The following is a 15,475-nucleotide window of genomic DNA, read 5'->3' on the forward strand; positions in this document are numbered from 1 at the left end:
AGCCTTCTGGGAGGAAAGAGGCTCCCTCGGCTTTCCCAAGCCTGATCCTGGGAAGAATGATTGGGAGTTTCACTCTCAAACTTAAAAGCAGAGACTAATGCCCCCTGAGTCTCTCTTCTCTCTCTATCCTGAGATCGGGGACTAACATATGCTTCATAAGCTTTGCTCGCTGCGTCTCCACATGTTCTGGAAGGGTGGGTGATAAAGTCCCTAAAGAAAAACTGGTTTGTTTGTAGGGAATTAGGACAAGCAAACCATGACCAGACTTTTCAGCAAGAACTCCAAACTGCAACGCGTGGTACTAGGTTGAAGATTAAACAAAGCAATATATGTAGACAACCAGTTATGATGCAATATATTTGGTGAGCATTCAAGAAATGGCTGCCGTGCTTGAGAAAACCAGGCTGAACTGCTGGGGCATAAAAAAAAAAAAAAAAAACAAAAAAAAACAGCTCACTAAAAGCTCTTTGATTCCCTAATCCTTGACCTCAGGGAGCTTCACCTTCATCATCTATAACATGAAATTAATAACGCCTTTTTGGTCTGCTCTAGAGCTGATCGAAGTTTCCAAGCAGTTTAATGCTTGTTTAAGGCTATTCGCTAGCCTTATTTTAACAAACATTTAACACCTGGTCAAATTTCATGGGCAATAGAATCTGGAACACGTAATGGGGAAGAATTGATTTGTACGTTGACAAAATATACACACGGTTAAAAAAAACAGAAAGATCTTCCCATTGATAAAGGGCCGAAAAAGCATTGAAAATGCATAAAGATGTCCACCGGAGTTGGATAATGATTGCCTCTCTTTCTACATAGGTGGCAGAGAACTCTATAAACGAGGTTCTTTCTTTTTAATGGCCCACGGTGCATGTATTGCTGTGCTCTCCATCTGATATTAGGAAGAGAATTCATTTCAAAAGCTTAATTTGTGCAAAGGGATTTTAAGACAAAGCAGCCCTATGTGTTCCTAAGGTGTCTTTTGTTTCCAGGGAGAGCAAGGCAGCAATAGCGGAAGAGGTATTTTCTTGCAAATACGAGTTTCCCAGGACAAGCTGCTTGCTTCTAATACAATGCAATATACTCTCTTTTGCTTCGAGACTGCACACTCTTTTCAGGAAATTTTTTTTTTTTTTTTTTTTTTTTTTAATGCTCTACTTAGGCACTATGAGTTGAGAATACCGCGAGGCTGGTTAACTATTTTCTTTTACGTAAGTGATGCTGGGACTGAGAGGGTAAGACCGCAACATGCAACCGATATCCTAATTTTTCCATCTATGAGATATCTCAGTTTCAATGAGATATCTCAAGACTTCATACTGATTCCAGGGCAGAGGCATTACCCTGGGCCTAGCATATGAGAACACAGCCTATTTTAGTTAGGGAACAGGAAGATATTCTGTAAATGAGCTTTATTGATTTTTAAAAATTTTGTGAAATGTTTATTCATCCATTTTGACAGAGAGGGAGCATGTGCACGAGAATGGGGGAGGGGCAGAGAGAGAGGGAGAGAGAGAGAATCCCAAGCGGGCTCTGAGCTGTCAGTGCAGAGCCTGACACAGGGCTTGATCCCCCTGACTGTGAGATCATAACCTGAGCCCAAGTCGAGAATCAGACACTGAACCAATGGAAACACCCAGGCGCCGCATAAATGAGGTTTCTTAATACACAGTGTCCCTCACCTGTTTGTTATAACCTTGATCTTCTGAAGGTTACATACGTCCTCTCAATCGTCCTACCTATGTTGCCTTATCTGCTGCAGAAAAAGCCCGAGCCTCAAGTGCCTAAAGTCCTCAGGAAATACAATTCCCAGCCTTCTGAGGATCTTTCCCAGCCTTTCATATCATTTGAGAGGGAGACACTTCAGGAGGAATAAGAAGGCCGGAGCAGTCCCTGAGCGGCTGACCAAGCTGCCAGGAGCCCCTTCAGCTCAGGAGGATGAAGATTTACCCACCGGATGCCGCGGCGGCGTGGAGGCCTGGGGCTGCAAAGTGCTGCTCTCTGTGCCCGCAAACCCTCTAACCTCTAAATTCTAAGGTAAGAGCTACACAAGATTGATTAAGTGAAGGGGGTGTGGAATTTCTCAGGTGGTGTTCCAGAGGGCGTAAGGCTCTCAGAGGTGACTGTGTGGCAGAGGTGAGACACCAAGAGACCAAAAGGAATCCACGGAAACCGTGGGGGTGCCCACCGGTCGGATCCGGCAACCTGCTGCCCAGTGTGCCGTGCATTGGAGTCAAAGAGCTGTGTTTGCTCAGTGTGGCACCCTTTGTGGCGCACAACTTGGTGTCGGGTCTCCCCTGGAGTAATGTGGTTATGTCACGTGAGCAATGTGACATAACGTCATCACGTCTCAGTCAATGGAGAAGCTGGAGGTCATAACCCCCCCTCCCCCCCGCAGTATTTTTTTCTCATGATAGTGTCACTTACTTCTGCCTGCTGGAACACCAGGGAAATGGGACAATCATAAGATAGGAGTCCCACGTACCTTCAGAGGCTGTTTACCCTGCAAGCCGGAAACACTCTTGGGCCATCACAGGGATTTAAAGAATTAGTCCTTTAGGACACGTGATTCAGGAAAGAGTGCTTACACATTTTCTCATGAATCCAGAAATCAGTGAGAAACATCTGCCCCAGCTACCTTGATTTATTCTGGACGCAGAGGTATCCTTACGGAAGATGTTTGGATTCATGAAAGCTTCAATGTCTCGAGATGGCCGGAAAGTTCTGTGCCGGGCAGAGAAAGTCTGTGTGTGAGAGTGGACCCACTCTTGCTTGTATTTCCACCCCACATCCTTGCTCGAATACCACCACCTCGGGGTGGTCTGCGTTTTCCTTCGAGGACAGCGTCCCGAAATGGCCAGTGAGGAGCCATCTTTCGGTTTCTGCACTCCATTGCCACGTGCCTAGCAAGTCTTGTAGGGACGGGGGCGGGGGGATTACCACGTTACAATAAAACATGGCAACGTGTGTGTGGACTGTTTTGAACACCACCTTTGTTTTCAAGATATATTTAAAGAGTTGGTGGAATACAGAATGGCTTTTTTATTATTGTGAAAGCCGTCCCTTCAACCAGGAATCACAGGACTTACATTAATCCAGTCATGTTTACAAGGTGTGTGTAAAGCCCCATTGAGGGTGCCCTGACCCCCAGCCTCTCTTGCAGGCGTCCTTGGTGCTGGGCACTGCTGAGAGTCACCCCCGTGGGCTGCCACGGCACTGTGGCATCACCACGGACTGCTCAGGATGGCGGGATGGACATCACAGACACTGGGCCCGGTGTCAGCTACTACTCTCGGCAGATGACCAGATCTGTCATGTCCGCACAAGTGGGGGACTGGAGGCTCCAGGAGGCTTCTGAGTCCAAGGTCAACTTGGGAGTTTACAATGCTCGCCCAAGGAACAACTTCCTGATCCTGACCATCATCAGCTACTACCCAGGAAGGGAGCAAGTCTAGTTGTAGCAGGCCAGGGAAGTCTAGAAGAGCCATCTTTTATTTACTTACTTCCTTCACCAAACCAAGAATTTACACGTGGACCTGCCTGCTACTAACTTCCTAAACCTTATGTGTGTTAGCATGTCATAACCAAGACAAGATGTGATAAATGTGGGGGATACAGCAAGTGACAGGCATACACCTAACTGGGTTGATAACTTGTGAATAAATTATACTGGCCATTCTCTGTACAGAGTATCAGAAAGTGATATGACCACATGAATGCCACCTTGTCCCTAAGACACAGACATACACATACATTATATGCATGTTAATACCTATGTATTTGGATGTGTGTGTGTGTGTGTGTGTGTGTGTGTACTTTTTAAGAGTGTGAGCAGCTAAGTCTAGGTGAGTGGCTGTGAATTAAATGGCTATAAATCTATCACTTTTATGGCAAATCACTGAGGTATTCTTTAGCAGTGAACATAGTTTTCCACATAATTTTATTATATCCTTTAAAGATAGCATTAGTATTAAATAGATCCACAGGCAAAATGTATTCTGTGGGAGTACTGTTGACATCTTTGTTTATGAAACTTGGCAGACATTTAAGTTAGTATTTTCATTTGAATAAACCCCCTCAGTATGCACCACAACTTAAAATATATTCTAAAGATAAAGCACTTTGGTGCTCCATGCTATCCATTTAACTTATCACCATCCTGAATGCTACAGCATCTCATAAAGTTAATTTTTAAATACAAGTATGACTCTTGACCTTGATCATGGTTTGATGCTCACTTCCGGTTGCATCCAGGCTTTCAGTGACTTGCTATTTCCCTCCATCAGTCTCTATCAGCAATAGCACTTGGTGTGCAGACAGCACCGTTTGTAATAATCCAAAGTAATGGGCAGACGTGACTCAGGCGCCCTCCCAGTGCCTGTGAGGAAGACGCTCACAGATTCTGTAGAAGGTGACCCTGAGACTCTCTGCCACACGGCCAAGGCAACAGCAGGACAGAAACCGAGTCAAGCTGGCATGTCCGATGAGAAAGCGGCTTTACCCAGAGCCTGGGTTTCACACGAGTCGAGGGTCTAGTGCAGCTCCCCCGTGAGGGTGCCTTCACTGCACTCTCTGAACGGCCAGGCCCCTTAACAGCAAAGCGTGGTCTCTGAACGGTCATCTTTGAAGGCAGCAGAGATGTTAGAGTGAAGACGTCTGGTCGCCCCTCACCAGAAACACCGTGAGCCAGGACGACGGTCCCACGGAGAGGCAACTGTGGAAGGAACAGGCACTTTCTATCAGTAAGGTGGCATTTAACACACTGTGACCATCCCGGAGGTCACTGTTCCTGTCTGTACTGCTTTTGATAATTTGCTCAACCGCCCTCGTCAACTGAGCAGGAATAAAGCAGTGTGCGTCCTGCAGCCACCCAGAAACCGAGTCTCCTTTCCCCTCCAGTTAAAACAATGATACTTTAAATTATGTTGAAACTTTAATTACAGATACTTTTGCACTCAACATCTGAAAGCTTGGATTCCCTCCTTTTTTTTTTTTTTGCATAAAGGCTGTCGAGGTGGTTAAGCTAAACCCTGTGTCTTTCCCTATGTACATATCTACACCCAAGTCTCTTCTTTATTGATGAAAGGTGTCTTGATTGCAGTTCCCAACCAACTCCACACTGGATTCCCAGGTCGTAAAGCAGTTTTGAGGGAGGACAGGAAGCGACTGCGGTATAGTGGCAAAAAACGCCATAGCTTGATATCCATTTAAGTTTAACTCGGAAATTTAATAATAATTACAGGGAAGAAAAGAAGAGGACTTAGCTGTCACCCTGCCCCCTCTACCACACACACTAGCTCGACACTCTCTGCGGTCTTAAAGTGCAATTCCTCTTGAGAAGGCACCCAGGCCTGGGATCCCATGGACAGAGTTCAAAGCAGAAACTTCAAACAGTGCTGCTCAGGACTCAGGCCGGGAGGGAGGGGGCTGGACAGCAGAAAAGGAGCCACAGTTCTCGGCCATTCAAGTGCATCACAAGACGTGTCCTTCCTTTTTGTAAAGAAAACCTGTAAGTTGTAAGGAATCCTGGTGTGGAAAACCATATAGCTTTTTAACAACTTCTATCTGAGGACGTGCCACTGCAGGAGAGTCAAAAGGCCAGCAAGCGTGGCCAGGAGCAGGGGACGAGCGCTCCTCCCTGGCGCCCGGCTCCCATACTGGTGACCCCGGTGGTCCTCGGAGAAGTCCTCGGCTCTGGGCGCAGAAGACGCACACTGGACTAAGGGCATCTGATAGGAGGTGGCTCTCTTCTCAGGCCTGTCCGGACTGGACCCGTCGCTGGGCCTCTGGCCGTTGAACAGCAGATAGCGGCCGCGGGCATCCTGCTCCATTTTGAAGATCTCGTATTCGGTGTGAGGTAGCTTGATCCCCAGCGCCACACAGCCGTTGGTGTGGGTCACGTCCTGCTGGACGCCCACCTGCCAGGAGCCCTCGGCCCCACACTCGTTCCCATTGAAGACGTTGAGGAGCGAGGCTGTGGCCGCATCCATGGGGGTGACCTTCATGTGGTTCACTGAGAAGGAGAGACGACAGGGTGGTGACTCTAAGGGGGTGGCGTGCGGTGAAGAAAGCACTCTGTCTGCACAGGCCACCTGCTCTAAACCCGACCCCGCGCAGCCACCCACCTGTCGCAGCCTCCCTAAAAGCATTCCCCAGTGGAAAGAGTTCAACGTGTTGGTCCGAATGGCCATCACATTGAATACAATGCAGGTAGACTGTATTTGGTGTATAAATGCGGAGCCCAGACTGTGGTTGACTGCCTGTTAGTGTGAAATCAAACTGTCACACAGAGGGTCTCCAAGGAGTTGTCTTTGGGAACACTGACTCTTCGGGATTGACAAAATATTCGACGCAAACTGGAATTTTATTTTTATGAAAGGTTTGGAGGTTTTTAGTTTTGCTGTCATGTCACACACCTATACTAATTAGCAGTCTTGGAAATTAATACTGGCCCATAGATCAGGCAACTAAAATAAATTAGGCTGCGAGCAAGGAAAATGTGAGTAAACGCATTAAACAAAAAATCCCAGCGCTTGGAGAGGGCTGTTTTTGAAAGACCCCAGGGGATTATATTTTATGTATACCAAGGCAGCTTCGGGGTGGAATCAGACAGAGATGGTTGTTCTCTTGGCCAAATCTAGCAAAGGTCCATATTTCCTGGAGAAAATCTTTCTCTCTAAGCGGAGGGTTAAGATGCCCTGGGACTGACTTATCTGGGTCAGCAGAAATACTTCACATTAAAAAGACTGAACCACGGAATGCCATCCTAGAAGGGGTCACACCCAGTTTCTGGGCCACCTCTCTTTTATTTGTCAATGACATGACTGACTCTGTCTTAAAAAGGTGTACAAGCTTAAAAGATTCTAGAAATAGAGGCCACAAGGCCTCCCTTGCTGATAACAGCCTGGTGAATTTCACCCCTCACCTTACCTTCCTCGCTTAGGTAATCATTGCAAATCTCAAACCTCCTCCCCCCAAGCATATGACAATTCTTAAGCGCGTGACAAACTCAGCGCTGGAAAGGACAACTGTGGGAGCACCTGCGGTGTGACTAACACCTGCTCTTTACTGCCCACTCAAGAAAGCACACTGAATGCAGCAAGTAAGTGTGATGTTATCACAGGGGCAGCTCAGAGTCGCCATGAGCTATGCACAAGAAAGGAAACATGCAGACTTGAGGTTTCATTACTAGGAGAACATGCTCCTTGACCACATCTGACACGGTGCACAGCGGGGTGGGCGGCTCCAGCACTGTGGCCCATGGGCTGAGCCACCCCTGTTGGCCCCATTCTGAGCAGAGAGGACCTCAGAGGCTGTGGCGAATGATGAACTTGAAGCAGAAAGTCCTCCCTAATCTCTCCCCCAACATCTCTACCAGAAGAAAAGCCCTTTCCCTCAGGCTCTGCCTGGACAAAAATGTCCCCAAACTGCCCACTTTCTCACCCGTGGGGCTGCTCCCTTGGGAGTCGAGGCGGGAGCCCTACCTTTGAACACAAACTCAGTTCCTCCCATGACCCTGGAGGAGTGCACGCCCCGGCTGTAGCGGCCCTTGGCGTAGATGGTGAAGGTGGGGTGCTTGCAGACGGGGTCGGAGTAGTGGTAGTAATGCCCTTCCCAGGTGTTATTGTTGTCATGGAAGATGAAGTGGCGCGTGAGGAAGAGGACCTCGGGCCGCACCTCGCAGCGCTGGCTCACCCACTCGCCGTGCAGCCCGACAGTCAGGTCAGCCTTGGGGGGCAGGAGCGGCGGGCGGTGCTCATCCGACCGGTGGATGATGCGGCAGGCTATGCAGGCGTGGTCGTGGTTCTGGAGCCAAGAAACAAACACACAGAGAGACGTCTGTCTTCACGACAGAGCAGCGCACACACGCTTCCTTCAAGTGAGGCTCACCAGCGGGGCCGGGCAAGGCACCGTTACTAGCCACCTGGGAACCCAACAGACACCTGGAGCTACGCCCTTGGGCACAGACAGGAGGGTCGCGGTGGGTGTGTGTGCGCGCTGGTGTGGGCTCAAGAGTGCACCTGTGAGCACCGACATCAGGGACTTGTCTATTTCAGCCGCGATGTGTACTCTCTTTAGAATCCTATCACACATCCTGGACCCTTGACTTCAGAAAGGCGGGCCTCATCTCATACCCGTTGGGACGGCTACTCTGAGAAACATCTGAGCCTAACGGTGTTGACAAGGATGTGGAGAAACTGGAACCCTCGTGCACTGCTGGTGGGAATGGAAAACGGGGCAGTTGCTGTGGAAAAGAACTACCGTAGGATCCAGCAACCCCACCTCCGGTTTATAGTCCGAAGAACTGAAACCAGGGTCTTGAGGAGACGGCTGTTCACCCGTGTTCACAGCGGCGTTATTCACATGGCCAAATGATGAAAACAACCCGATGTTCACTGACGAGTGAATGGATAAACAAGATGTGGTCCACGCATACAACAAAATATTATTCAATCTTGAAAAGGGAAGGGAGGGGCGCCTGGGTGGCGCAGTTGGCTAAGCGTCCGACTTCAGCCAGGTCACGATCTCTCGGTCCGTGAGTTCGAGCCCCGCGTCGGGCTCTGGGCTGGTGGCTCGGAGCCTGGAGCCTGTTTCCGATTCTGTGTCTCCCTCTCTCTCTGCCCCTCCCCCGTTCATGCTCTGTCTCTCTCTGTCCCAAAAAAATAAATAAATGTTGAAAAAAAAAAAAAAAGAAAAAAAAGAAAAGGGAAGGGAATTCTGACCCACGCTACAACACAGATGAGCCCTGACGACATGACGCTTAATGAAATAAGCCAGACACACTTTGGCTCAGGTCACGATCTCGCGGTTTGTGAGTTCGAGCCCCGTGTCGGGCTCTGCGCTGACAGCTCGGAGCCTGGAGCCTGCTTCCGATTCTGTGTCTCCTTCTCTCTCTGCCCCTCCCCCACTCGTGCTCTGTGTGTGTGTGTCTCTCCCTCTCAAAAATTAAGTAAATGTAAATAAAAAATAGGCCAGACACAAAAGCACGAATAACTGTACAATTCCACTTCTAGGAGGGACCCAGAATGATCAAAGTCAGAGACAAAGGAGAACAGTGGTTGCCAGGGGCTGGGGCGGGGGGCGGGGCGGGGGAGGGGCAGAACGGGGAGTTAGTGTTTGACGGGGACAGAGCTTCAGTTCAGGAAGATGAAAAAACTCTGCGGATGGATGGGGGAGACGGCTACACAACGGTGTGAACGTACTCCATGCCACCGAACCAGATACCCTAACATGGTTAACATGGAAATTCTGTGTGTGTATTTGACAGTTAGATTTTTTTCCCCACTAAAAACAATGATGAGACACACAAAGTAACACACACAAAAAGGATAACGTTCTAATTGCTGGGATGACAAGGGGAGCTGCGTAGTAAGGCAGGGGTCCTTTCAAAGGAGGGCATAAAGGAGGAGGCCGGAAAGAGGGCGAGAGCAGCGGCCTCTGAGAAGTCAGCACGCACATCCATTTGGGTCTGCTGGCCCCGAAGTTTCAAGGTTTATGGGCTCTTCATTTGCTTCCTGCTTTATAGCTTTAAGCCACTTAATTAGTGCAAGATAGCTGCGGCTCTTCTGGGAGTGCCTCCCTGTTGCATTTGCTTCAGAACGCTAACAGAGCCTCGGGGACAAGGGCCGTCTGTTTAGGGTTGTGGCTTAGAAAACCTCCAGTGAGTAGAGGTGACTGCCAGCCACATAAATGCTGTTTGCCTAGACGGCTCAGGGCTCCCCTCAAAATGCCACGGTCCAGAAGACAGCAGAGCTGGGTTCTTGAGCACCCGTGCCATTGCCTGGCTATCTGACCTCAGTCAGAGGACGCCTGTGTGCCAGGGACTGCCTGCCCGACTGTGGGGAGCGTCTCTCCGGAATTCTCCCTCCCACACTGGCTGTGGCAAAGCGGACAGAAGCACGAGGCAAATCTAATCAGTGCCGTCGCAGGAGGGTGACAGTTGTGGCCCGCTCTCAGGGGGACAGCTCCCGGACACCGGCCTGGGGCTCCCCCAGCCACGGGGCCCAGGGTGTGCAGCTGCTCACTGGTGCGGCCCCAGGCCCGAGTAACAGGGACTGGCAGGCACTCCCAGGAGGGCACACACGTGTTTCCCAAAGTCAGGAATCCAACTTCCTAAGGCCTTTTCATTTCCAGCACTGACTCAGCGTGATGTTCCTGCGCTTGTTTGGTTAAGTGCTCGGATGTCTCCGAGAGCGAGGGAGCTGCCCTCCCTCCACATTCTCCTCCAGGGAGAACTCAAGGCTCACTAACTTGTCACCGTGCTCGTAAGATGAGCCTAGATTGTCACTGAGGGGAGAGAAGGCTTCCTTTGCTAACACCGATTATGGCTTGTAGATGGTAAGATCAAGTGGGCCGCCACAGAGTGAGATGAAGGCCAAGTCCTCACTGTGTTGGGGTCCCGATGCATCTGTTACACATTCTGTGCACAGAAGGAGAAGTTCTGGCCAGGTCCTGGGAGCCACGGGCCAGCCCCATGCTTTCAGCAGTGACTGCCGGCTGAGCGGCTGGTGACCTTGGGCAAGTCACTAATCTCTATTCCAATGTCCTAATGTGTAAAAGGGGGGGTCATCCTACTTGCATAACTGCTTCAAGAAATTAGCAGTAGATTAAGATGGCTCCCACTCAGTGCACCCAGAATCACTTTGGGGAGAAACTTCTCAGATGAGGCCCAGGGAGCTGGATCGCAGGCATGCACGGCATTTGACGGGAAGACTAAATAAAGGCCTGTCTCCCACTACAGGTGCAAACACAGGTTAGGGTGGATAAGATAAAAATGTAGTTAAAGCACCACCGAATGCAAACTGGTGCAGCCACTCTGGAGAACAGTATGGAGGTTCCTCAAAAAAAGAAAAACAGAACTACCCTACGACCTAGCAATTGTACTACTAGGTATTTATCCAAAGGGTAGAAAAATACAGCTTCAAAGGGACTCAGGCACCCCCATGTTTATAGCAGCACTATCAACAATAGCCAAACTATGGAGAGAGCCCAAATGTCCACTGACTGATGACTGGGTAAAGAGGATAGGGTATATCTATGCAATAGAATACTACTCAGCCAGCAAAAAGGATGAGATCTTGTCTTTTGCAACGATGTGGATGGAGCTAGGATGTATTATACTGGGCAAAATAAGTCAATTGGAGAAAGACAAATACATGTGGAATTTAAGAAACAAAACAGATGAATATACGGGAAGAGGAAAAAAGGAGGAGAGAGGGAAATAAATCACAAGAGACTCTTAACTGAGGGTTGATGGAGGGAGGTGGGTGAGGGATGGGCTAGATGGGTGATGGGTGTTAAGGAAGGCACTTGCTGGGATGAGTACTGGGTGCTGTATATAAGTGATGAGTCACTGAATTCTACTCCTGAAACCAGTATCAGGCTGTAGGCTAACTAAAATTTAAATAAAAAATAAAGAAAATAAACATAAGTAAATAAAACAAAGCACCACCAAATTCAGTAGTTTTGTCATTATGTATTTTCTTAGTCAACTATCAGGAGGGGAAGAATCCAAACTTCTTACCCTGGAATGGGGTTCTGATACTCAAAGTCTGGGATGCAAAGTGAACATAATGTCTATAACACATATGAAGAGGAAGCAGCCTCTTAACTGCTAACAAGTGTCATCATGACCAGCACCTTTACCAAATCATACCTGCTCTCCCTGGTCCCCTGCCCCTGCCCCACACAGTCTGAGTAAAACCAGCCCAGTACTCAGATCCAAATCCCTGAGATTTCACAGACAGGACAGCAGCGTTCTGGTGCCCGGGCCTATTACAACAAGGATGCTGAGCTGTGCAGAAGACGGCTCTGGAAAGAAAGAGGACCGTCCAGCCTGGCCGAGGCGGTTCCAGAAAGGTGCCATGGTAGCACCTGGAGTTCACCTTGGAGTTTTAAGAATAATGGGGCAGAGTCCTGACCTTTGAGATGGGGACCTGGAGGAAGAATTCCTGTTTGGCGACAGAGAAAAGCAGGCCACAAGCAAAGGAAGCTCGCCGTCCAGGAATTGGGTCGGTGAGAATTGAGGGACACAATGGGAAGAACCTGGCCCTTAGGTATTGATCTTGCCAAATTCTTAAACTATTTTAATTGTGGTAAAATATACAACTTGCCATCTGAACCATTTTTAGTGCACGGCTCCGTGGTACTAAGTACATTCACTCGGTTGTGCAACCATCACCGCCGTCTACTTCCAGAACTTTTTCCATCCTCCCGAATTGAAACTCGGTACCCAAGAAACAACAACTCCCCATTCTCTCAATCCCAGCCCTCGACAATCACCCTTGTACTTTCCGTCGACGCTAGGTCCCTCACACAAGTGAAAGCATACAGAACTTACTGTTTTTCTGGGACTGGCTTATCTCGCTTAGCATAATGCCCTCGAGGTTCATCCATGGTGCAGTATGTTGCAGAATTCCTTTCCTTTTTAAGGCCGAATAGTATCTCAACGTATGTATGGACCACACTTTGTTTATCCATTCATCTGTTGACGAACACTCCATTTTTTGGCCACTGTGCGTAACGATGCTACGAGCACAGGTGTACAAGCTATTTAAGACTCCACTTTCAGGAACTCTGGGCATGTGCTCAGAAGTGAAATTTCTGGATCACACTGTAATTCTGTGTTTAACTTTCGGAGGAACCACCATACTGTTTTCCACAGCAGCTGCGCCATTTTACACCCCCACGCACGGTACACAAGGGTCCCAATTTCTCCACATCCCTGCCAACTGGTATTTTTTTTCTCTTTTTGATAACAGCCATCGAATGGATATGGTGTGTTGTACTTTGATTTGTGTTCCCCTAATGAGGAGTGATGTTGAGCATCTTTTCGTGTGCTTATGGGCTATTTGTGTATCTTCTTTGGAGACGTGTCTATTCAAGTCCTTTGCCCATTTTTTAACAGGGTTGCTTTTCTGGTTATTGCCGACTAGTAACTTTTGATAACAACTTTTGAGAAGGCATTAAAAAACCAAAGATGTAGCAAACAGGGGTGGGATTTTTGACCTCTCTGTGGATATTATCACCAAGAGACCAGTTTTAGTCATGGTTAGGTAAAGGGGAAACCACTCTGTTTTATGGACAGATTTTTAGATTTTTGTGCTCTTCATTCCCACCATCCTCGGCTTGAATAAAACCCAAAAGACCTATAGGAACAATGATGGGGAAGCAGAAATTAAGACCTATACACTGTATTGGCTCTAACGTTTCTCTTTTTCAGGATGCTTTCCTTAAATCGCAGCTCTTCAACACTACTAAATGAGAAGAGTTTTTCGACATGAAGAGTCATATGTAGTATGGAATATCACTTGCTTTATGGAATTGCTCTCTTTTTTGGTCCACACTCTGATACATGACTCTCCTCTGAGATGCTGTCGGTTTGTAGGCTCTCCCACTGGGCTTCTTTCTACATCACTCCCCTCCCTGATTCTTAGAAAGGGCTGCTTTGAAGTCTGGGTTTCTGAACACAAAAGATCTGAAGGTTAAAGCAAAGGGACCAGAATATGTCTCCTTGTTACTACTCTTTCCACCAACCATAAAAAGCTTTAATTCTGAAGGAGGAGGGGAGAAAAAAAGATCCCTATGTAATTAACATCATAAAAGAAAACAACCAAACTTACTCTAAAAATGAAAGATAAACCTTCAACATCGTAAGCGAGCAATGTTCTAGGCAAAGAGTGGGGTTTTGCCCACTCTGTTCTCCTGCCCAGCGCCCTGGCAACACATCAGCTAAGGGCAGCTTTGCACACACAGGACATTTGATTCTGAGGAGGTTCAAGTACGCCATCCCCTTAGCTTTACAACCTCTCAAAGAGACCATGGGGACACTTCATAGATGAGGCCACCAAGGCACAGAGAGATAGAATAACATGGCCCAGATGACTTTACAAGCCAAAAGTAGAATCTGGAGCATAATTTGGTCTTGGGCTTTGCTGAGCGCTACACCCTGGCCCCAGGCTGTCTCTTAGGCTGAGGTCCTGCAAAGAACAGATGTCTCCCTGTCAAGGACTCGGGTCCCTGGGTAAAGGTCTTCTCTGGCCGATGACTGATAGGGATTCTCTAGGCTTTCTCTCGTTCCTTGCCAATATTTATTTCTGGAGAGATTTGGTGCGTCGACAACATTTGCTGACAGTATCCACTTGTTTCCAGCGTCTTCCCAGAATGGAAGAAATTACTTGATATCATCTTGCTGTGAACAGATCAACTAGAAAAGCAGGATGAATAAAACATTTCTTGGTCTAAAAGTTTTGCTCAAAGAGGAGGAGAAATGGGCACAGATGATGGAAAGTTCCTTTCACAGAGTTTTCTTCCATGGGATAAAAAACATTCATGTTTCTCAGGAAGAAACCTGCCAATGACTGAAGCTGAACGCTTTTTTTTTTTTTTTTTTTCACAACTCCGAATCTCCACACATTTGATTAAATTTCTACTGTAGGTATTCCTATACATACAGACTTCTCAGGGCCTCTCCATTTCACTGGAGAACAACTTCATCAAGCCTTTTGAAACTAAGACCAAAGTACTCTCCCTTTCTCCGACTTCCCGTGACATCTGGGGGGAGCACAGAGGGTATGATAAAGGTTTGAGAGTGACAGCCTGATTGCTTGAATGCGGTCACCAGCTATTTAACAATATGAATAGATTAGGCCAGCATTCATCACAAATGAGAGCTGACCACCTTGTGGAAGGGGCCTCACTGGGTGCTTTTCAGATCTGGGATCCCAGGAGTTCGTGAACTTGGGCTCATTCTGACCACCTCAATGAGTCATGATGATTCTGCTTTCAGGAGGAAGCAAGGGGAACAGCCACGGTCACACCTGTTGTGTCTTAAAACAGCAGCTTTCGGGGCCACAAACGGTGGCTGATGGTGCCCATGAAGGGACGGGGGATGGAAGGCGGATGGAAGAACACAGGCCAGGTGGGTTGCTGACTCTCACGGATCACATCTGTCTCCCGAGGCAGAAGTCAACTCCACACTGTCTGCATCCTGGAGTTTAGAAGGGACACATGTTTGGGGGCGGGGGAGGGGGGGGAGGGTCTCTGGGAGCAACCCTTCATTTCCTAGAACGGCGTTCTCTAAGAAGTCTAGAATCTGAGAGGTTAGCCCACAAAGGCCTTTCCAGTTTGCAAAACATCAGCAAATCACACAAAAGACAATTTTGCCTCCACCTTGCCTACACGTACACATTATGTAGAGACTCAACAGCCAGATGTAAAGGGCCCTAAGAGGCTGGTTCTTTAAAACAAATGACTTCAAAAACGTTTCAGAAGAAAATTTCTCATAGATGTTTTTGCTTGTTTCTTATACTCTTATCAATTTAAATTCATTTAAATAGTTGAAGTAGATTCATTGTATAATTAAATTAAATCTGCTGTAAATCCAGCAGACCCCAAGGTCTGGCCCATCCAAGGGTCCGCCCCCCTTCCACTCTTCCCACAGAATGGGCTTCCTACAGACTTTGTGGATGGTTGA

General features: G+C 47.9%; 1 protein-coding gene across 1 annotated transcript in view; it reads right to left on the bottom strand.

The window, feature by feature from the left end:
* Window positions 1–3,923: 3,923 nt before the first annotated feature.
* The window catches only part of APCDD1 (APC down-regulated 1), a 34,656-nt gene continuing 23,104 nt past the window's right edge, over window positions 3,924–15,475 (bottom strand). The window contains exons 4-5 of the mRNA XM_045459764.1: window positions 7,485–7,806; window positions 3,924–6,013 (exon numbers count right to left, since the gene is read on the bottom strand). Coding sequence (XP_045315720.1) covers window positions 5,562–6,013; window positions 7,485–7,806 — 774 coding nt within the window. The 3' untranslated portion in view covers window positions 3,924–5,561. The remainder of the gene's footprint in view (window positions 6,014–7,484; window positions 7,807–15,475) is intronic.

The sequence above is a fragment of the Leopardus geoffroyi genome, chromosome D3 (assembly GCF_018350155.1).
Source record: "Leopardus geoffroyi isolate Oge1 chromosome D3, O.geoffroyi_Oge1_pat1.0, whole genome shotgun sequence".
NCBI lineage: Eukaryota > Metazoa > Chordata > Mammalia > Carnivora > Felidae > Leopardus > Leopardus geoffroyi.